The 24,395-nt window shown below is 43.6% G+C and overlaps 1 protein-coding gene across 2 annotated transcripts; it reads left to right on the forward strand.

Moving 5' to 3' along the window:
* Positions 1 to 228: 228 nt before the first annotated feature.
* nsun5 (NOP2/Sun RNA methyltransferase 5) lies at positions 229 to 22,272 on the forward strand. 2 transcript variants are annotated; one of them, XM_062057741.1, is made up of 5 exons: positions 229 to 1,707; positions 13,546 to 13,762; positions 16,129 to 16,287; positions 20,703 to 20,800; positions 20,933 to 22,272. In XM_062057741.1, exons 1-5 carry the CDS (start codon positions 783 to 785, stop codon positions 20,947 to 20,949), a joined length of 1,416 nt encoding a protein of 471 aa, XP_061913725.1. In that variant the 5' UTR covers positions 229 to 782; the 3' UTR covers positions 20,950 to 22,272. The 2 variants fall into 2 exon arrangements, with proteins under 2 accessions (XP_061913725.1, XP_061913719.1); XM_062057735.1 differs by having other exon boundaries at positions 233 to 1,707; positions 20,700 to 20,800; positions 20,933 to 22,258.
* The last annotated feature ends 2,123 nt before the right edge of the window (positions 22,273 to 24,395 follow it).

Below are 24,395 nucleotides of genomic sequence, written 5' to 3' on the forward strand. Positions count from 1 at the left end.
TTTTATTAGAACGAGCTCAATCTTTTTTCGTAATGATTTCGTTTGATATTTTTATTAGAACGAGCTCAATCTTTTTTCATAATGATTATTTGTTCAATATTTTTATTAGAACGAGCTCAATCTCCGCGAGTCGCTCGCTTTCTCTCATTCCGGTAACAATCGCACGACTTCCACCCCATAATTGACGTCACTTCCCATCATTGTCCCAGAAGTCCCGCCCCCAGCAAAGCCATTGGCTGAAGCCCGTAGTCTGCGCCATAATAGAATATACATGAATTCATATATGTGTGTTGTTTAAAATATTAAAGGTGCACCGCCATCAAACAAAAAAAAGAACGTTATCAAAAATAATTCAGCTTGAACAATTTGAATGATTAGCCGGACGCAGCAATGACGTCAGACACTTTAACTTCCGGGTTGACGGCGAAACCTTCCACGCGCTTGTCAACACGCAACAGGTTGGATTTTGTTACAAAGTCGTTTATTGTTCATTCCTGAACGCAAACATCTGAAATAATTATGTCTCCAAAAGGCAGTGAGGACGTGTATTATTCGTTAGCCAGTTAGCATAGCCAAGGAGCTAGCCGGGTGAAGTTAGCATAGCCAAGCAGCTAGCCGGGTGTAGTTAGCATAGCCAAGCAGCTAGCCGGGTGTAGTTAGCATAGCCAAGCAGCTAGCCGGGTGTAGTTCGCATAGCCAAGCAGCTAGCCGGGTGTAATTAGCATAGCCAAGCAGCTAGCTGGGTGTAGTTAGCATAGCCAAGCAGCTAGCTGGGTGTGGCCATGGCGCTGTACGCCAAGGCGGCAGAGATCCTGGAGAAGGTGGAGCAGCATCAGGGCACGGTCAAGACGCTGGTGTACGCCAGCAAGTTCAGCAACATCAAGCAGCTCTTCGCTCTGGTGTGTGAGACCAGGAAGTTCTCGGCCGTCCTGCAGGAGATCATCCTGTCCTCCAAGCTGCTGAAGAACACCAAGCTGAAGATGCACCTTGCCAAGGTGCTGGTCTACGACCTGCTCCTGGGCCAGGGCCTCAAGTGCGGCGGCTCCTGGAAGGTGCTGCTGATGAAGCAGCGCTCCCGGCTGCAGGCCGAGCTGGCCCGCATGAAGGTCCGGCAGAAGGTGAGCAGGAACGAGGACTTGCTGGCCAGCAGCGCCAGGCGGTCCGAAGGAGACCTGCTGCCCAGGTACGTGCGTGTCAACACCCTGAAGACCACGGTGGAGGACGCCGTGGACTACCTAAAGAGGGAGGGCTTCTCCTACAGGGGTGAGGCCTCCACGCTAGATGAGCTCACCCTGAAGGGCCGGGAGTTTGTGAAGGACCTCCATCTGCCCCAACTGCTGGTCTTCCCGCCCAAGACGGACTTCCACCAGCACTTCCTCTACAAGGCGGGACACCTCATCCTGCAGGACAAAGCCAGCTGCCTGCCTGCCTTCCTCCTGGACGTGCCGCCCGGCAGCCACGTCATCGATGCCTGCGCCGCCCCCGGCAACAAGAGCAGCCAGTTGGCCGCCGCCATGGAGAACCGGGGCAAGCTGTTTGCCTTCGACCTGGACGCCAAGCGCCTGTCCACCATGGCCACCTTGCTACTGCGAGCAGGTGTCACCTGCCAGCATCTGGCACACCAGGACTTCCTGCAGGTGGACAGCCAAGCTGACATCTACCGGGAAGTGGACTACATCCTGCTGGACCCTTCCTGCAGCGGCTCTGGTCAGTACTCTAAATACTTGTACTTCTATCTCATTCTAAATACTTCTTATTCATTCTAAATACTTATATTATATACATAAAGTACACAAGGAAGACACATATTGTTGTCTCACACATTTCAAAAATATGTGTCTTCATGCAGACACTCTAACCTTTTTCAACAACTTTTCCACTGCAGAGGGGCCCAGTCAAATGTCAACACTAACTGAGGCCCCGTTTACACCAGGGTAGATCCCACTTAACCTTATCCATGTCCACACACACAACAATAATGCCACTGTTTGAGACGCCCCCCCCCCCCCCCCCCCCCCCGTCGTCCACCGGCACAACACTACCTAGTACGCATGCACACATCATAGTCACCTCCAATGTTGCTCTGTGTGCACATTCTTAAATTTAACTTGCATCCATTTTCTACCGCTTGTTCCTTTCGGGGTCACAGGGGGTGCTGCAGTCTATCTCAGCTGCATTGGGGCGGGAGGCGGGGTACACCCTGGACAAGTCATCACCTCATCTGGACAATATCCAGTGTTGTGGTATTTCAATGAACTAGAATCCAGTGTGACTATTCACACCTGAGACATCATACATGAATCACATCTTTATTAGACATGTAAACAATGTGATAAAAAACATTTTACATCAATCAAACTAGGGATCTAGATTTCTGGTCAGGACACTACTCACTCTTTTGCCTTCACCTTCAATGTCCATTCCTTTCTGGTGACTTTATATACTCTCGACCTAGACGTTGAGTCTGTGACATACATGGCGGACAATAACTGATACAGTCTGCTTTGCCAGTCCAAAAGCATTCGCTATTTTCCTCGACAGCCAGGTAATACAAAGCACACACTACCTTTTTTTTATCACAGGTCTTTCTGACGTCACTTCCTGTGTGGGGCACGGTCTTTGACATCACTTCCTGTGTTGGGCGCGGCCTTTGACGTCACTTCCTGTGTGGGGCGCGGTCTTTGACGTCACTTCCTGTGTGGGGCGCGGTCTTTCTGACGTTACTTCCTGTGTGGGGCGCGGTCTTTGACGTCACTTCCTGTGTGGGGCGAGGTCTTTCTAGCGTCACTTCCTGTGTGGGGCACGGTCTTTCTGGCGTCACTTCCTGTGTGGGGCGCGGTCTTTCTGGCGTCACTTCCTGTGTGGGGCACGGTCTTTCTGGCCTCACTTCCTGTGTGGGGCGCAGACTTTCTGGCCACACTTCCTGTGTGGGGCGCGGTCTTTCTGGCGTCACTTCCTCTCCGAACTCAGTTTGTAAAGGATCAATGAGTCCATACAAAGCTAAGAGCTGGAGATTCAAGAAATACACGGCGCACTTACCCGTGTAAAACTATCCGAGGAGGGTTACCTTAAACGCTGGTTTAGTTTGGCTGACACGGGGCTTAGGCTAAATACTTATTAGTTTAAGGGGTTAAACCACTTAGTGTAGACATGGTCTTAGTCATCTTACTCTTGATTTTAAATGTAATCAATAATTATATCTAACTTTCTTAAATTTAAAAACCTGGGTGTGGCACCAGCGAAGTGCTGGTGCCACACCCACAAAATGCCCAAGCAACCAGCACTGACCAAATTGAACCTGACGTTTTCCATTTCCAGATCAACACCGTATGAAACAAATAGTCAACAACAGAAGGAGATAACGTCCGCAGGAACCTACCACATAGCGAAGGACATACACTATTTGATTTCCTATTATGCAGCTAATTTTTATTTGACACTTATTGAAATATCTTGTGTGACATCATGCACAAAAGTGCACTTTATTAGTTTTTAACTATTGTAGGGCTGCAACAACTAATCAATTAAAATCGATTATTAAAATAGTTGCCGATTAATTTAGTCATCGATTCGTAGGATCTATGCTATGCGCATGCGCAGAGGTTTTTTTTATTTTTTTAAAAATATTTTTATTTTTATTTTATTTTTTTTAATAAACCTTTATTTATAAACTGCAACATTTACAAACCGCTGAGAAACAATAATCAAAATAAGTATGATGCCAGTATGCTGTTTTTTTTCAATAAAATACTGGATAGGATAGGAATGTAGTTTGTCTCTTTTATCCGATCATTAATCGATTAATCAAAGTAATAATCGACAGATTAATCGATTATCAAATTAATCGTTAGTTGCAGCCCTAAACTATTGTAGTGACATCATGCACAAAAGTGTACTTTATTTGTTTTAAACTTTTGTGGTGACATCATGCACAAAAGTGCACTTTATTAACTTTCAACTATTGTAGTGACATCATGCCCAAAAGTGCACTTTATTTGTTTTTAACTATTGTAGTGACATCATGCACAAAAGTGCACTAATAGCTTGTTTTAAAATGTCTGACAATCTTGCACTTTCTGTTTTGAAATGACATGAATGTTTGTGCCACTGCTTAAAGGCCTACTGAAACCCACTACTACCAGCCACGCAGTCTGATAGTTTATATATCAATGATGAAATCTTAACATTGCAACACATGCCAATACGGCCGGGTTAACTTATAAAGTGCAATTTTAAAATTCCCGCCACACTTCCGGTTGAAAAACTCATTTGGATATGATTTATGCGCGTGACGTCACAAAAGCAACGGAAGTGGTTGGACCCCGTCGGACCCGATAGAAAAGCCTCTTGTTTTCTTCGACAAAATTCCACAGTATTCTGGACATCTGTGTTGGTGAATCTTTTGCAATTTGTTTAATGGACAATGGAGACTGCAAATAAGAAAGTTGTAGGTGCGATCGGTGGAGCGGCGGACTACAGCAACATCAACACCAGGAGGTTGTGTTGTGTTTTGAGCAGGATAACAGACGCACTACGGTGAGTCTAGCTTTGGCTTCCAAACATTTGATCGCTTGCCCGTACGTGCGTGTCGATATGTGCATGTGACGTACGTAACTTTGGGGAAATATATGTTTCTTGCCGACTCTGATGGCGGCCGGGGTGTCGTCAAAAGCGTACAACGCCCGCCGCCGCATCTAAGTTAGCTTCTGTTTTTTTTAGCTTCGCCAAGCTGAATATTATTAACCGTGTATTTACATGTTCATGGTTTAATAGTATTATTGATCTTCTGTCTATCCATCCAGTCAAGGTTTTTTTAAATTTAGTTTCTATCTGCATTTGAGACTGATGCTATCACGTTGGCTACGCAGCTAGGTTAGCTTCTGTTTTTTTTTTAGCTTCGCCAAGCGGAATATTATTAATCGTGTATTTACATGTTCATGGTTTAATAGTATTATTGATCTTCTGTCTATCCATCCAGTCAGGTTTTTTTTAAATTTAGTTTCTATCTGCATTTGAGACTGATGCTATCACGTTGTCTACGTAGCTAGGTTAGCTTCTGTTTTTTTAGCTTCGCCAAGCGGAATATTATTAATCGTGTATTTACATGTTCATGGTTTAATAGTATTATTGATCTTCTGTCTATCCATCCAGTCAGGTTTTTTTTAAATTTAGTTTCTATCTGCATTTGAGACTGATGCTATCACGTTGGCTACGCAGCTAGGTTAGCTTCTGTTTTTTTAGCTCCGCCAAGCGGAATATTATTAATCGTGTATTTACATGTTCATGGTTTAATAGTGTTATTGATCTTCTGTCTATCCATCCAGTCAGGGTTTTTTTAAATTTAGTTTCTATCTGCATTTGAGACTGATGCTATCACGTTGGCTACGTAGCTAGGTTAGCTTCTGTTTTTTTTAGCTTCGCCAAGCGGAATATTATTAATCGTGTATTTACATGTTCATGGTTTAATAGTATAGTATAGGACTCCCGAGGCAGCGGACAGGTACCGACAGGCCAAGCGGTGTGCGGCGTCGGCGGTCGCAGAGGCAAAAACTCGGCCATGGGAGGAGTTCGGGGAAGCCATGGAAAACGACTTCCGGACGGCTTCGAAGCGATTCTGGACCACCATCCGCCGCCTCAGGAAGGGGAAGCAGTGCACTATCAACACTGTGTATGGTGAGGATGGTGTTCTGCTGACCTCGACTGCGGATGTTGTGGATCGGTGGAGGGAATACTTCGAAGACCTCCTCAATCCCACCAACACGTCTTCCTATGAGGAAGCAGTGCTGGGGAATCTGTGGTGGGCTCCTATTTCTGGGGCTGAGGTTGCTGAGGTAGTTAAAAAGCTCCTCGGTGGCAAGGCCCCGGGGGTGGATGAGATCCGCCCGGAGTTCCTTAAGGCTCTGGATGCTGTGGGGCTGTCTTGGTTGACAAGACTCTGCAGCATCGCGTGGACATCGGGGGCGGTACCTCTGGATTGGCAGACCGGGGTGGTGGTTCCTCTCTTTAAGAAGGGGAACCGGAGGGTGTGTTCTAACTATCGTGGGATCACACTCCTCAGCCTTCCCGGTAAGGTCTATTCAGGTGTGCTGGAGAGGAGGCTACGCCGGATAGTCGAACCTCGGATTCAGGAGGAACAGTGTGGTTTTTGTCCTGGTCGTGGAACTGTGGACCAGCTCTATACTCTCGGCAGGGTCCTTGAGGGTGCATGGGAGTTTGCCCAACCAGTCTACATGTGTTTTGTGGACTTGGAGAAGGCATTCGACCGTGTCCCTCGGGAAGTCCTGTGGGGAGTGCTCAGAGAGTATGGGGTATCGGACTGTCTGATTGTGGCGGTCCGCTCCCTGTATGATCAGTGCCAGAGTTTGGTCCGCATTGCCAGCAGTAAGTCGGACACATTTCCAGTGAGAGTTGGACTCCGCCAAGGCTGCCCTTTGTCACCGATTCTGTTCATAACTTTTATGGACAGAATTTCTAGGCGCAGTCAAGGCGTTGAGGGGATCTGGTTTGGTGGCTGCAGGATTAGGTCTCTGCTTTTTGCAGATGATGTGGTCCTGATGGCTTCATCTGGCCAGGATCTTCAGCTCTCGCTGGATCGGTTCGCAGCTGAGTGTGAAGCGACTGGGATGAAAATCAGCACCTCCAAGTCCGAATCCATGGTTCTCGCCCGGAAAAGGGTGGAGTGCCATCTCCGGGTTGCGGAGGAGACCCTGCCCCAAGTGGAGGAGTTCAAGTACCTCGGAGTCTTGTTCACGAGTGAGAGAAGAGTGGATCGTGAGATCGACAGGCGGATCGGTGCGGCGTCTTCAGTAATGCGGACGCTGTATCGATCCGTTGTGGTGAAGAAGGAGCTGAGCCGGAAGGCAAAGCTCTCAATTTACAGGTCGATCTACGTTCCCATCCTCACCTATGGTCATGAGCTTTGGGTTATGACCGAAAGGACAAGATCACAGGTACAAGCGGCCGAAATGAGTTTCCTCCGCCGGGTGGCGGGGCTCTCCCTTAGAGATAGGTTGAATAGCTCTGCCATCCGGGGGGAGCTCAAAGTAAAGCCGCTGCTCCTCCACATCGAGAGGAGCCAGATGAGGTGGTTCGGGCATCTGGTCAGGATGGTCCGACCGGTAGGAGGCCACAGGGAAGACCCAGGACCCGTTGGGAAGACTATGTCTCCCGGCTGGCCTGGGAACGCCTCGGGATCCCCCGGGAGGAGCTGGACGAAGTGGCTGGGGAGAGGGAAGTCTGGGCTTCCCTGCTTAAGCTGCTGCCCCTGCGACCCGACCTCGGATAAACGGAAGAAGATGGATGGATGGATGGAGGGTTTAATAGTATTATTGATATTCTGTCTATCCATCCAGTCAGGGTTTTTTAAAATTTAGTTTCTATCTGCATTTGAGACTGATGCTATCACGTTGGCTACGTAGCTAGGTTAGCTTCTAATTTTTTAGCTTCGCCAAGCGGAATATGATTAATCGTGTATTTACATGTTCATGGTTTAATAGTATTATTGATCTTCTGTCTATCCATCCAGTAAGGGTTTTTTTAAATTTAGTTTCTATCTGCATTTGAGACTGATGCTATCACGTTGGCTACGTAGCTAGGTTAGCTTCTAATTTTTTAGCTTCGCAAAGCTGAATTATTAATCGTGTATTTACATGTTCAGTCACTGTGAATGTCTATTTCGCGTTCTCGACTCTCATTTTCAAGAGGATATAGTATCTGAGATGGTTTAAAATACAAATCTGTGATACACAATAGAAAAAGGAGAGAGTGTGGAATCCAATGAGCCAGCTTGTACCTAAGTTACAGTCAGAGCGAAAAAAGATACGTCCATCACTGCCTCTCAAGTCCTTCACTGTAACGTTCCTCATCTACGAACCTTTCATCCTCGCTCAAATTAATGGGGTAATCGTCACTTTCTCGGTCCGAATCTCTCTCGCTCCATTGTAAACAACGGGGAATTGTGAACAGCACTACCGCTTGTGACGTCACGCTACTTCCGGTACAGGCAAGGCTTTTTTTATCAGCGAGCAAAAGTTGCGAACTTTATCGTCGATTTTCTCTACTAAATCCTTTCAGCAAAAATATGGCAATATCGCAAAATGATCAAGTATGACACATAGAATGGATCTGCTATTCCCGTTTAAATAAAAAAAATTCATTTCAGTAGGCCTTTAATAACTGTTTAATAAATACAGATTTGCTAAATTGACTTAGTCTGCATGGAAGTTTAAAAGGAGCATATATGAATGCAGTATGAAGAAGAATGTTTTAATGTAGACACATAGTATCATCATACTGCTGTGATTATATGCATCAAGTGTTCATTCAAGGCTAAGGCAAAATATCAAGATATATATGGTGTATTCTGACATGGACTAAACATATCCACATATATATGGTGGTTCGTCATATGGACTAAACATATCCACATATATATAGTGTATCCTGACATGGACTAAACATATCCACATATATATGGTGTATCCTGACATGGACTAAACATATCCAGATTCCAGAAAACACAGAGTGAGATGTTCTACCTCTTGTGCGAAACACAAATGCATAAAATGACTTAACACATTAAAATGAACAGTGAACGTGAATGGAAGACCTGACGGATAAAATTTACGGGTGCGCATCATCAGTAGTGTTCCTCTGGGTCATTGGATGTTTCGGCCTTTAACACACATATATATGGTGTATCGTGACATGGACTAAACATATCCACATATATATGGTGTATCGTCACATGGACTAAACATATCCACATATACAGGACTGTCTCAGAAAATTAGAATATTGTGATAAAGTCCTTTATTTTCTGTAATGCAACTAAAAACATGAAAATGTCATACATTCTGGATTCATTACACATCAACTGAAATATTGCAAGCCTTTTATTATTTTAATATTGCTGATTATGGCATACAGCTTAAGAAAACTCAAAAATCCTATCTCAAAAAATTTGAATATTTCCTCAGACCAAGTAAAAAAAAAAAGATTTATAACAGCAAAACAAAATCAAACATTTGAAAATGTCAATTAATGCACTCAGTACTTGGTTGGGAATCCTTTTGCACGGATTACTGCATCAATGCGGCGTGGCATGGAGGCAATCAGCCTGTGGCATTGCTGAGGTGTTATGGATGCCCAGGATGCTTCAATAGCGGCCTTTAGCTCATTTGCATTATTGGGTCTGGTGTCTTTCAGCTTCTTCTTCACAATACCCCACAAATTCTCTATGGGGTTCAGGTCAGGGGAGTTGGCAGGCCAATCGAGGACAGTAATGCCATGGTCAGTACACCAGTTACTGGTGGTTTTGGCACTGGGCACGTGCCAGATCATGCTGGAAAATGAAATCATCATCTCCATAGAGCTTTTCAACAGATGGAAGCATGTAGCCGTATCCCCATGTTCAAGCCACTCCTGAACTCAAGACAACGGAAGAAGCGTCTGACTTGGGCTACAGAAAAGAAACACTGGACAGTTGCAGAGTGGTCCAGAGTCCTGTTTTCAGACGAAAGCAAGTTTTGTATTTCATTTGGAAGTCAAGGCGCTAGAGTCTGGAGGAAGGCTGGAGAGGAGCAAAATCCAAGTTGCTTGAAATCCAGTTTGAAGTTCCCACAGTCAGCAATGGTTTGGGGAGCCATATCAGCTGCTGGTGTTGGTCCACTGTGTTTCATCAAGTCCAGAGTCAATGCAGCTGTGTACCAAGAGATTTTAGAGCACTACATGCTTCCATTTGTTGAAAAGCGCTATGGAGATGATTATTTCATTTTCTAGCATGATCTGGCACCTGCCCACAGTGCCAAAACCACCAGTAACTGGTGTACTGACCATGGCATTACTGTCCTCGATTGGCCTGCCAACTCCCCTGCCCTGAACCCCATAGAGAATGTGTGGGGTATTGTGAAGAAGAAGCTGAAAGACACCAGACCCAATAATGCAAATGAGCTAAAGGCCGCTATTGAAGCATCCTGGACATCCATAACACCTCACCAATGCCACAGGCTGATTGCTTCCATGCCACGCCGCATTGATGTAGTAATCCGTGCAAAAGGAATCCCAACCAAGTACCGTATTTTCCGCACCATAAGGCGCCCCGTGTTGTAAGCCGCACCTTCAATGAATGGCATATTTCAAAACTTTGTTTACCTATTAGCCGCCCCGTGTTATTAGCCGCACCTACGCTACGCTAAAGGGAATGTCAAAAAAACAGTCAGATAGGTCAGTCAAACTTTAATAATATATTACAAACCAGCGTTCTAACAACTCTGTTCACTCCCAAAATGTAATGTGCAATTGTGCAATCACAAAAATAGTAACACTCAAAATAGTGCAGAGCAATAGCAACATCAATAACTCAACGTTGCTCATACGTTAGTGTCACACAACACACAAAATAAACATTTAAAGCTCACTTTCTGAAGTTATTACTCATCCACAAATCCCTCAAATTATTCTTCTTCGGTGTGCTTCACTTGTTTTTTGACACCATCTGTGATGTGGACGCGCATGCAGTCGTAGATCAACAGGGACGGAGCTGCGTGAAAAAAGTCACCCGGTCTCTCCGCTCATCTTTTCTTCATCCATCCATCCCTTCGAGTTAGCTTTTATGATGACGCCGGCTGGAAAGTTCTCTTTTGGCAAGGTCTTCCTTTTGAATATCACCGTGGGTGGAAGTTTCTGGCCGTTAGCATGGCAAGCTAGAACCCCGGTGAAGGACAACTTCTCATTCCCTGTGGTGCGAATATTCACCGTACGTGTTCCCGTTGTATCCACAGTGCGGTTCACATGAATATCAAAAGTCAGTGGAACCTTGTACGCGTGTCTCTTAGTAGGAGACATTTTGTGGGAGGCAATTGGAGCGGCCACGGACAATCTGGACGAGTATACGGACACTGTGACCTCATACATTCAGTTCAATGAGGCGCACATCATTCCAACGCGCACCAGGGCTTATTATAACAACGACAAGCCCTGGTTCACACCCAAGCTCCGACAGCTGCGCAAGAAGAAGGAGGCTGCGTGGAGAAGCGGGGACCGGAGTACCTACAGAGAAGCGAAGTACCACTTCAACAGGGAAGTGGAGAAAGCTAAATCTGTGTACTCTAACCGTCTACAGGAACATTTCCGCTCCAATGATTCTGCTGCCGTTTGGAGAGGGCTAAGGGCCATTACGAACTATAAGCCCAAAGCCCACAAGGCCGTGAATGACCGGACTCTCGCTCAGGGCCTCAACACACATTACTGTCGTCACGAACGGCCTTCAGCTCATTACCCTCCCCACCAACGCCAGCACTTCATTAAAGGATTTAAAGGACTCCAAGGACATCACAGGACTCCAACTCCAAGAACATCACAGGACTTTAAAGGCCCTCTCCATCCGAGAGGAGGATGTACGCCGGCAGTTCTTGAAGCTGAATACGCGGAAGGCCCCCGGGTGTCTCCCCCTCCACTCTCAGACACTGTGCGGATCAGCTGGCTCCTGTCTTCACTGACATTTTTAACACCTCTCTGGAGCTATGCCGCGTGCCGTCCTGCTTTAAGACCTCCACCATTGTCCCTGTCCCCAAGAAAGCACGGATCACAGGACATGATGACTACAGGCCAGTTGCGCTGACGTTTGTGGTCATGAAGTCCTTTGAGCGCTTGGTCCTGCCCCACCTCAAGGACATCACCGCCCCCCTCCTGGACCCACTGCAGTTCGCCTACAGAGCCAACAGGTCTGTGGATGATGCAGTGAACCTGGCCCTCCACTTCATCCTGGAGCATCTGGACTCCCCAGGAACCTACGCTAGGATCCTGTTTGTGGACGTCAGCTCTGCCTTCAACACCATCCTCCCTGGACTGCTACGAGACAAGCTCTACCAGCTCAGCCTGCCCGACTCCCTCTGCAGTTGGATCAATGACTTCCTGACGGCCTGAAGACAGCCCGTGCGGCTGGGGAAGATTGTTTCGGACAGTCGAACCACGAACACTGGTACTTCTCAGAGCTGTGTACTCTCCCCCTGGCTCTTCTCCCTGTATACAAACTGCTACACCTCCAGTCACCAGTCCGTAAAGCTGCTCAAGTTTGCGGATGACATTACCCTCATTGGGCTCATCTCGGATGGCGATGAGACCGCCTACAGGAGAGAGGTGGACCGGCTGGCGTCCTGGTGCAGTCTCAACAACCTGGAGCTGAACGCCCAGAAAACAGTGGAAATGATCATGGACTTCAGGAAAGTCACAGCCCCACCATCCCCCCTCACCCTAATTGACTCTCCCACCCCCGTCTCCATTGTGGACTCCTTCCGTTTCTTGGCCACCATCATCACCCAGGACCTCAAGTGGGAGCCGACCATCAGCTCCCTCATCAAGAAGGCCCAGCAGAGGATTTACTTCCTGCGGCAGCTGAGAAAACTTAAGGTGCCGACCGAGAGGCTGGTGCAGTTTTACTCAGCCATCATCGAGTCCATCCTGACCTCCTCCATCACTGTGTGGTTCCCCGGCGCCACTGTCCAGGAAAGGAATAGACTGCAGCACATCGTACGTGTTGCTGAGAAGGTGATTGGCTGCAAGCTCCCATCCCTCCGGGACCTGTTCTCCTCCAGGACCAGGAGGCATGTGGGTCGGATCACAGCTGACTCTTCTCACCCTGGACACAAACTATTCTCCCTTGTCCCCTCAGGCAGGAGACTACACTCCATCCAGACCCACACCTCCCACCACCTGAACAGTTTTTTCCCCTCGGCCATCAGGCACATGAACAATAACAAGATCTGATAGCTCAGTTACAGCTCTTTTTATTACCAAATCTGTGTTATATGTGTTTTATGTTGCACGATTGCACCAAGAAAAATTCCTAGTTTGTGAACCCGTTCTCAAACAATGGCAATAAAAACTATTCTGATTCTGATTCTGAAAAGCGCCTTATTGCAGTGAAACTTGCCAAGGGACATGTAAGCAAATATTAATATTGCTGTATGTATACTTTTGACCCAGCAGATTTGCTCACATTTTCAGTAGACCCATAATAAATTCATAAAAGAAGCAAACTTCATGAATGTTTTCTGTGACCAACAAGTATGTGCTCCAATCACTCTTATCACAAAAAAATAAGAGTTGTAGAAATGATTGGAAACTCAAGACAGCCATGACATTATGTTCTTTACAAGCGTTTGTACACTTTTGATCGCCACTGTATGTGTGTATATATATATATATATATATATATATATATATATATATATATATATATATATATATATATATATATATATATATATATATATATATATATATATATATACACTACCGTTCAAAAGTTTGGGGTTAGACAGTATGAGTAGCCTGAGCAGCAAGGAGACACTGAGTAACAAGTGGTAGAAAATAGATTAAAAAGGACAGATTTAAAATAATAAAAACACAATTTTTTATTTAATTTTTTTAATTGGGACTTCATGGGGGTTGAATTCTGGACGCTGGGGCCGTAGTTTGGGGACCCCTGCTCTAAAAGACCAAGTGATTCAAGAGTGAAGCTAATATATTCACCTTGTGTTTCAGGCATGGTGTGCCTGCAGGACCCTGGCTCCTCCCCCTCCACGCCCCCTGAGCAGCTGGAAGGTCGCCTGCGTGCGCTGGCATCCTTCCAGCTGCGCTGCCTCAATCACAGCCTGACTTTCCCCCGCCTCAAACGTGTGGTGTACTCCACCTGCTCCACCTACCGCCAGGAGAACGAGGACGTGATCTCTGCCTGTCTGCAACACAACCACACCTTCAGGTCCTTCTACCTTGTCTTGTCTTGTGTAGATGTAGTAATATATGTTGTCTTGTGTTGTGTACCTGTAGTAATAAATGTTGTGTACCTGTAGTAATACATGTTGTGTTGTGTACCTGTAGTAATACATGTTGTGTAGTGTACCTGTAGTAATACATGTTGTGTAGTGTACCTGTAGTAATACATGTTGTGTTGTGTACCTGTAGTAATACATGTCTTGTGTTGTGTACCTGTAGTAATACATGTTGTGTTGTGTACCTGTAGTAATACATGTTGTGTTGTGTACCTGTAGTAATACATGTTGTGTTGTGTACGTGTAGTAATACATGTTGTGTTGTGTACCTGTAGTAATGCATGTTGTGTACGTGTAGTAATACTTGTCTTGTGTTGTGTACCTGTAGTAATACATGTTGTGTACCTGTAGTAATACATGTTGTGTTGTGTACCTGTAGTAATACATGTTGTGTTGTGTACGTGTAGTAATACATGTTGTGTTATGTACGTGTAGTACAGAGTGTGTACCTTCAGTGCTGAATGAGGAGCAGAGGCAGAGTGTCTTCTTTAGCTCGCTTTCCATGTTTATGTACTCACTGTCCAGGTGCCATTTGACGCCGGTATCATGCTAATTAGCTGCCCGAAAGCAGGTAACTCCACTGTAGAAATAGCCTGCATGTCATCTAGCACATACGCTGCAATGGCTCTATCAATGTTGTCCTGGCTAACAGTCCCTCCGTTAAAATCCTTAAGTGGAGCTGAAGTGGCATCGGAGTCTGTGTCTCTTTACTAACTTTGTCGAAGCATGTTGCTTTTGTAGCTGTTTCAGCAGATTTGAATTGCTGTTTTGGGCAGTATTCTCGGGCGCGGTCACTGCTGCTGCTCACTGCTCCTCTCACCTCCCAGGGGGTGATCAAAGGTGATGGGTCAAATGCAGAGAATAATTTCACCACACCCAGTGTGTGTGTGACAATCATTGGCACTTTAACTTTAAGTAGATGATATCTTTGATCCAAGACACAACTTACATTTAACTAAAATGTTCTTTTCTTTGTGCTCGACAATAGAACAGACTACTGTTCTTTTGTCGAGCACAAAGAAAATACAATTTTCATAACATGGAGACATTCTCACTAGAATGTCTCCATGTTAAGAAACTCGACTTCTGGCTCTGCCATGATGTCTTGTTAGTTGTTATGAGAGTAGCGTATGTGTGTGTGTGTGTGTGTGTGTGTGTGTGTGTGTGTGTGTGTGTGTGTATGTGTGTGTGGCCCTTTAAGATATGACAGCATGTGAGGTGAGTGAGTGAGTGAGTGGGCGAGAGAAGTGAGGGAGTGGCAACAGTGAGTGCATGCAAGTGCCCTAGCTTGGTGGTTGGCTGCGTGCAAGACACCAATAAAGTCACAAAGTTGCAACAAACCGCCGGCCTCGTCATTCACCCTCGAGTCCGGAGCTGTAAAGACCCACTGCCGGGTAAAGCGAAGGTTGTTAACCCCGAAGTACAGCCCTGGAGGAACGTCTCCCCTGCATTCCTCGCCTACGTCTGGGAGCTCCCCCCCCGCCCTCACCCACAGAAAGCAAGCATTTTCTTTTCCTTTTGACACAGAAGGACGACACTGCAGCGCTCCAATAAAACACACTCAGATCTTCTGTTTCTAGCCGATACTACATAAAAAATAACGTAAAATAACGCAGTAACGCATCATGTAGTAACGGTAACCGAGTTACTGAATATAAAAAATAACGCGTTAGATTACTAGTTACCGCCGAAAATAACGGCGTTACAGTAACGCATTACTTGTAACGTGTTAGTCCCAACACTAGTAGTAATACATGTTGTGTTGTGTACGTGTAGTAATACATGTTGTGTTGTGTACGGGTAGTAATACGTGTCTTGTCTTGTCTTGTGTACGTGTAGTAATATATGTTGTGTTGTGTAGGTATAGTAATACATGTTGTGTTGTGTAGGTGTAGTAATACGTGTCTTGTGTTGTGTACGTGTAGTAATACGTGTCTTGTGTTGTGTACGTGTAGTAATACATGTTGTGTTGTGTAGGTGTAGTAATACATGCGTTGTGTTGTGTACGTGTAGTAATACGTGTCTTGTGTTGTGTTGTGTACGTGTAGTAATACGTGTCTTGTGTTGTGTCGTGTACGTGTAGTAATACATGTTGTGTACGTGTAGTAATGTGTCTTGTCTTGTGTTGTGTAGGTGTAGTAATACATGTCTTGTCTTGTGTTGTGTAAGTGTAGTAATACATGTCTTGTGTTGTGTTGTGTACGTGTAGTAATACATGTCTTGTGTTGTGTACGTGTAGAAATACATGTCATGTGTTGTGTTGTGTCAGTGTAGTAATGTGTGTGTTGTGTTTTAGGTTAGTAGATGTGTTACCAGAGTGGCCAGAGCGTGGTCTACATCCAGTGAGTCAGTGTGTACGTGCCAGTGTCAACAAGACACGCACACAAGGTTTCTTTGTGGCCGTGCTGGAGAGATGCCATCCAGCAGGTCATGTGACTCCACCTCTCCAAATAAGGTATGTTCCTGTAGCACGGTACTGTTCTAACAGTTAGCATGCTAGCACATGGCAAGTGTAATGCAGGGTTGGTCATTGATGGTGGCACAAAATAAAATCTCCCACACCTGACAAACAAAGGTTTTTATCCATCCTTCTATCCATCCATCTTCGTCCGCTTACCTGAGGTCGGGTCTCGGGAGCAGCAGCCTAAGCAGGGAAGTCCAGACTCCCCTCTCATCATCCAGCTCCTGCTGGGAGATCCTGAGGTGTTCCCAGGCCAGCTGGGAGACATAGTCTTCCCAACGTGTCCTGAGTCTTCCCCGTAGCCTCCTACCAGTTGGACGTGGCCTAAACATCTCTGTAGGGAGGCATCCTGACCAGATGTCTGAACCACCTCATCTGGTTTCTCTCTATGTGGAAGAGCAGCTTTACTTTGAGATCCTCCCGGATGACAGAGCTCCTCACCCTATCCTCTAAGTCAGTGGTCCCCAACCACCGGGCCGCGGCCGCAAAAGAAGTTTAAAAAAAAAAATTAAATCAACATAAAAAACACAATATATACATTATATATCAATATAAATCAATACAGTCTGCAGGGATACAGTCCGTAAGCACACATGATTGTATTTCTTTATGACAAAAAAAAAAAAAACTTTTTTTTTTTTTTTACTCCCCCCACCCCCCCCCCCCCCCCCCCCCCCGGTCCGTGGGACAAATTTTCAAGCATTGACCGGTCCGCAAGTACAAAAAGGTTGGGGACCACTGCTCTAAGGGAGAGACGCGACACCCGGCGGAGGAAACTCATTTCAGCCGCTTGTGCCCGTGATCTTGACCTTTCGGTTATAACCATACTTGCCAACCTTGAGACCTCCGATACCGGGAGGTGGGGGTGGGGGGGGTGGGGGTGGGGGCGTGGTTAATACGGCAGTATATTTACAGCTAGAATTCACCAACTCAAGTATTTCATATATATATATATATATACATATATATATATATATATATATGAAATACTTGACTTTCAGTGAATTCTAGCGATATATATATATATATATATATATATATATATATATATATATATATATATATATATATATATATATATATATATATATATATATATACACTACCGTTCAAAATTTTGGGGTCACATTGAAATGTCCTTATTTTTGAAGGAAAAGCACTGTACTTTTCAATGAAGATAACTTTAAACTAGTCTTAAATTTAAAGAAATACACTATACATTGCTAATGTGGTAAATGACTATTCTAGCTGCAAATGTCTGGTTTTTGGTGCAATATCTACATAAGTGTATAGAGGCCCATTTCCAGCAACTATCACTCCAGTGTTCTAATGGTACAATGTGTTTGCTCATTGGCTCAGAAGGCTAATTGATGATTAGAAAACCCTTGTGCAATCATGTTCACACATCTGAAAACAGTTTAGCTCGTTACAGAAGCTACAAAACTGACCTTCCTATGAGCAGATTGAGTTTCTGGAGCATCACATTTGTGGGGTCAATTAAACGCTCAAAATGGCCAGAAAAAGAGAACTTTCATCTGAAACTCGACAGTGTATTCTTGTTCTTAGAAATAAAGGCTATTCCACAAAATTGTTTGAGTGATCCCAAACTTTTGAACGGTAGTGTATATTTATTTTATTATACATATAAATAAAATAAATACTTGAATTTCAGTGTTCCGGAGGCTATCCAGTAGATGGCAGTATTGTCCTGTTTAACTTCTCCGTTCATGACTGAGTATATCATTTCGGCCACCGTGTTCAATGGAGAAGTCTGTTCTACAAAATGTACAGGCAACATACATACCCCTTCCCCTTCGAACTGTCCTGGATGAACTGAAATTCTTGTTTCCATTCGTTTTGGAACTTGCAAGCGTATTTCTTCATCTTGCTCGTCGACGGCGTCGCCATGTCTGTAACTTCCTCGTTCTTCTGATTCGTCTCCTTGTGTGCGCAGTTATGCACTCTACTCTCTAAAAGCCGTAGATGTTATGACGTCATTGGGCAGGCAAGCTGTTTATATTGTGGGAAAGCGGACGTGAGAACAGGTTGTACCCACTCAGGTCCGCATTGAGCTGGAGGGGGCGTGGCCTCCAGCTCCGGCTGAATACCGGGAGTTTGTCGGGAGAAAATTTCTGCCAAGAGGTTATCGGGAGAGGCGCTGAATACCGGGAGTCTCCCGGTAAAACCGGGAGGGTTGGCAAGTATGGTCATAACCCAAAGATCATGACCATAGGTGAGGATGGGAACGTAGATCTTGTACACGTGATCTTGTCCTTTCGGTCATCACCCAAAACTCATGACCATAGGTGAGGATGGGAATGTAGATATTGTGCCCGTGATCTTGTCCTTTCGGTCATAACCCAAAGCTCATGACCATAGGTGAGGATGGGAACGTAGATCGACCGGTAAATTGAGAGCTTTGCCTTCGGGCTCAGCTCCTTCTTCACCACAACGGATCGATACAGTGTCCGTATTACTGAAGATGCCGCACCGATCCGCCTGTCCATCTAACCATCCACTCTTCCCTCACTCGTGAACAAGACTCCCAGGTACTTGAACTCCTCCACTTGGGGCAGGGTCTCCTCCCCAACCCAGAGAGGGCACTCCACCCTTTCCCGGGTGAGAACCATGGACTTGGACTTGGAAGTGCTAATTCTCATCCCAGTTGCTTCAAACTTGGCTGCGAACACATCTAGTGAGAGCTGAAGATCTTGGCCAGATGAAGCCATCAGGACCACATCAACTGCAAAAAGCAAAGACCTAATCCTGCAGCCACCAAACCGGATCCCCTCAACGCCCTGACTGTGCCTAGAACTTCTGTCCATAAAAGTTAAGAACAGAATGGGTGACAAACGGCAGCCATGGCGTAGTCCAACCCTCACTGAAAACTGCTCTGTGGACCAAGATCTGACTCTGATCATACAGGGAGTGGACAAGATCTGACTCTGATCATACAGTGAGTGAACCAAGATCTGACTCAGTCCACTCCCTGTATGGAGTGGACTGCTCCATATTCTCTTCTTACAACTATGACCACTTTCTTTCTGTCATGGAAACATAACTTACAGTATATCACATTTATTTGGTATCACCCTGCTGTCAACTGCTGCTACCACTACACTTCATGTCAACTATATATATGGCCATTGTGTGTATACACTTGTAACTATACATATGACCATTGTGTGTTTACACTTGTAACTATATATATGACCATTGTGTTTATACACTTGTAACTATATATATGACCATTGTGTGTATACACTTGTAACTATATATATGACCATTGTGTGTATACACTTGTAACTATATATATATGACCATTGTGTGTATACACTTGTAACTATATATATGACCATTGTGTGTATACACTTGTAACTATATATATGACCATTGTGTGTATACACTTGTAACTATATATATATGACCATTGTGTGTATACACTTGTAACTATATATATATGACCATTGTGTGTATACACTTGTAACTATATATATGACCATTGTGTGTATATACTTGTAACTATATATATGACCATTGTGTGTATACACTTGTAACTATATATATATGACCATTGTGTGTATACACTTGTAACTATATATATATGACCATTGTGTGTATACACTTGTAACTATATATATATGACCATTGTGTGTATACACTTGTAACTATATATATGACCATTGTGTGTATATACTTGTAACTATATATATGACCATTGTGTGTATACACTTGTAACTATATATATATATGACCATTGTGTGTATACACTTGTAACTATATATATATGACCATTGTGTGTATACACTTGTAACTATATATATGACCATTGTGTGAATACACTTGTAACTATATACTGTATGTATGACCATTGTGTGTATACACTTGTAACTATATATATACGACCATTGTGTGTATACACTTAACTATACATATGACCATTGTGTGTATACACTTGTAACTATATATATGACCATTGTCTGAATACACTTGTAACTATATATATGACCATTGTGTGAATACACTTGTAACTATATATATGACCATTGTATGAATACACTTGTAACTATATATATGACCATTGTGTGTATACACTTGTAACTATATATATGACCATTGTATGAATACACTTGTAACTATATATATGACCATTGTGTGTATACACTTGTAACTATATATATGACCATTGTGTGAATACACTTGTAACTATATATATGACCATTGTGTGTATACACTTGATTGGAAACTCAAGACAGCCATGACATTATGTTCTTTACAAGTGTATGTAAACTTTTGACCATTGTGTGTATACACTTGTAAGTTCATGTATCATATATGATACATGTTATTATTCACCTATTGTGTGTGTATATATGATAAATAATGTTTATAATGTGATTATTCAGCAGACTAGTGGATGAGAGGTGTGTCAGCCATCAAGGTGATGACATCACAGCTGTACCACACAACAAGACTAAGAAGAAGAAGAAAAAGAAAAAGAAAACAGGTAAGTCATGTACTTCAGTCATAAAGATAAGTTAGAACTGCTTACAATACAACGACCACAAGGGGGCACCACTGACATGTTAGTCACCCCTCGTCATCTTCAACCTTTTCTTCTTCTCTGTGTGTCAATCAGCTGAAGATGATCAGTGATTGGACCAAGTGCAGGAGGCCGAGCTTAATCTATGGCAGACTTGGACTGGAGAGCCCTGTGATGAGGTAGTGACTTGTCCAGGGTGTACCCCGCCTTCCACCCCAATGCAGCTGGGGTAGGCTCCAGCACCCCGAAATTTAGAAAAAACTGCAATAAAATGTACTTTGCTTTCAAATATTTGAATTACACAATCAAATCTTTTTAGAGAGTCTACTCAGTTGAAATAAAAGATATAACATAAAAAAATATATAAAAACAAGATATAAAATAGGTTGATTGGCAACACTAAATTGGCCCTAGTGTGTGAATGTGAGTGTGAATGTTGTCTATCTGTGTTGGCCCTGTGATGAGGTGGCGACTTGTCCAGGGTGTACCCCGCCTTCAGCCCGATTGTAGCTGAGATAGGCTCCAGCGCCCCCCGCGACTCCAAAAGGAATAAGCGGTAGAAAATGGATGGATGGAAGATATAAAAAATAAAATATATAAAAAACAAGATATAAAAAATAAAATATAAGATATAAAAACAAGATATGAAAAATAAAATATATAAAAAGAAGGAACCAGCAGGGTCAGCTGTACCTGGCAGAGGACAGCCAGTGAGGGACCACACCCCACAACTGGACGGGAAGACCGCCCCCGTACCCCGGAGAGCATGGCGGGTCCACCCCAGAACACCACACCAAAGTCAGCCACCCCAGGGCCATGGGAACCACCCACCCTACCTGCAGGGACCCCAACCATGGAGATGAACCATCCAGCAACTTCCCTGTCAAATCCTCCCCCTACATACATATGTACATACATACTGTATGTATGCATGTACAGACATACATATGTAGTAGTGACGTGCGGTGAGGTTCATGGCTGGTGAGGCACTGACTTCATCACAGTCAGATTTACAAACATATGAACCCTAAAGAGTATCTTATTCACCATTTGATTGGCAGCAGTTAACGGGTTATGTTTAAAAGCTCATACCAGCATTCTTCCCTGCTTGGCACTCAGCATCAAGGGTTGGAATTGGGGGTTAAATCACCAAAAATTATTCCCGGGCGCGGCGCCGCTGCTGCCCACTGCTCCCCTCACCTCCCAGGGGGTGATCAAGGGGATGGGCCAAATGCAGAGGACAAATTTCATTACACCTAGTGTGTGTGTGAGACAATCATTGGTACTTTAACTTAACTTTAACTTTACACATACAAACTGTAGCACACAAAAAAGCACATTTAACAAAAAAAAAACGTTATTATGGTCTTACCTTTACTTATAAATGAAGTCCATGCGCCGCTGTTGTGCTGGATCAATGCACTCCCGCCGTAGAATGCACCCCCTGACGGGAGTGTTATATCAACTAAAGCCCACACTTAAACTTTCCACGTGCAAGATTGAATCTATTTAAAAAAGTTATTTAATAAGAAGCCAAAAAGTGTAAAAACAATAATGTTCGTGTTGGAGGAGTTGTGAATGAATGAAATATGAAATCCGTGCTGCAGTCTGCAGGTGTACCTAATGTTGTGGCTCTGCAGTCATTCACAACTCCTCCAACACGAACATTATTGTTTTTGCACTTTTTGGCTTCTTATTAAATAACTTTTTTAAATAGATTCAACCTTGCACGTGGAAAGTTTAAGTGTGGGCTTTAGTTGATATAACACTCCCGTCAGGGGGTGCATTCTACGGCGGGGGTGCATTCTCTACCACCAGGAGGCGGGATTACTGCAAGCCTCAGCCAGTGCGTCTTCGCAGCAGTTTTATGATTGCTCAGCACAAGAAATACTTAAACACATACAGTTGTTGACAAAATACACTGTACATTATATACCTCAGCTAACTAAACTATAGAAATGTATAATATAGTTCATATAGCAATACGGTCTCACTGCACAGCAGGCCAGCAGTTAGCCGAGTCCGCAATCCATGTTGAGGCACAACGCAGTGACGTGCCTCAACTGGCTGCTGATCACCGCACCGTTTCTTCTCAGTATTTGAACGGCAAATGTGAAAATTCAGCAATTTGGATAAAAATAATCTAAAACTGGTGAAGTTAAATGGAAAATAACTTTATAGTATAATCACTGGATACATATAACAATTTAATTAATTGTTTTTCTTTTTACATTTTTTTTCTTTCCATGATGGCACGTGAGGCCCCGCCTCACCTGCCTCCACTGACTGCACGTCACTGATTTTATGTATGCATGTACAGACATACATATGTACATACATACATATGTATGTATGCAATGTAAACTAATACATATGTATGTATGAGTGACAGTGTAACATGCAGAGGTAGAGTGAGTGCATGTATGTATAAACATATGTATACATACCAGTATACATATGTATACTGGTACAGTACAGTACAGTGTTGACCTCCTAAAGACATGATTTTATTTCCGAATTCCTTGAGAGAGAAAAAATGCCTGGTTAGGCTTTGTGTATGTAGTGTGTGCCTTCCTTGGGTGAAGCCAGGTTTACAGCTATATTGTTATTAAGCTGTTTACTACTTAAGTATGTTATGTTGCAGCTATTTAAAATAGTTTTGTCAATTTGTTATGGCCTGAAATAAATTGGCCCTTTGAAACATATCTTTGTCTTTCAATGTTGTATGTAGACCACATTGCTTAGCAAAGTTCAATGATGCAAGTTGATCAACAGATTGTATTATTCTCAAGTGCAATAACAGTACTTAAATGAAGGCTAAAATGGCATTAATGGGAGCCTTAAAAAAAAAAGAAGTAACTACCGGTAGTTACTTTTCGCAGTAACGCATTACTTTTTGGTGTAAGTAACTGAGTTACTTTTGAAATAAAGTAACTACTAACTGTAACTAGTTACTGGTTTTCAGTAACTAACCCAACACTGCATATACTTACATGTGTACGTACATGTATATACATATGTATATAGACATGTTGGCATCCGTAAGTCTCGGAAGACTATGTATGTACATACATATGTACCTATGTTTGTATATGTATATATACCCATACACATGTATTTGTATATATACATATATGTATATATACATGTGTATATATATATATATATTATATTTATATAAATTACACCTGGAGGTGTAATTTAGTTCAGAAGATGCAGTAACTAAGTGATCATGGTGTTTAAAATGTTGCTGTGATGTGATGTGTTTACAATCTACTCATCATTGATGAATCAGAATCAGAATAGTTTTTATTGCCATTGTTTGAGAACGGGTTCACAAACTAGGAATTGTACTTGGTGCAACATAAAAACCATAACACAGAATAGGTAATAACAGACATATAACACAGAATAGGTAATAACATAAAAGACATATAACAGAATTGGTAATAACATAAAAGACATAACACAGAATAGGTAATAAAATGAGCTGTAACTGAGCTATCAGATCTTGTTATTGTTCATGTGCCTGATGGCCGAGGGGAAAAAAGTGTTCAGG

This window comes from Entelurus aequoreus, linkage group LG01, assembly GCF_033978785.1.
Source record: "Entelurus aequoreus isolate RoL-2023_Sb linkage group LG01, RoL_Eaeq_v1.1, whole genome shotgun sequence".
Taxonomy (NCBI): Eukaryota; Metazoa; Chordata; class Actinopteri; order Syngnathiformes; family Syngnathidae; genus Entelurus; species Entelurus aequoreus.

What these genes read in the sequence shown, in the direction of transcription:
- nsun5 (XM_062057735.1), top strand. Translation starts at nt 783, where the DNA reads ATGGCGCTGTACGCCAAGGCGGCAGAGATCCTGGAGAAGGTGGAGCAG. An exon ending in CAACACAACCACACCTTCAG is followed by an intron (nt 13,763 to 16,128) that starts GTCCTTCTACCT and finishes GTTGTGTTTTAG; the next exon opens with GTTAGTAGATGTGTTACCAG. An exon ending in ACTCCACCTCTCCAAATAAG is followed by an intron (nt 16,288 to 20,699) that starts GTATGTTCCTGT and finishes GTGATTATTCAG; the next exon opens with CAGACTAGTGGATGAGAGGT.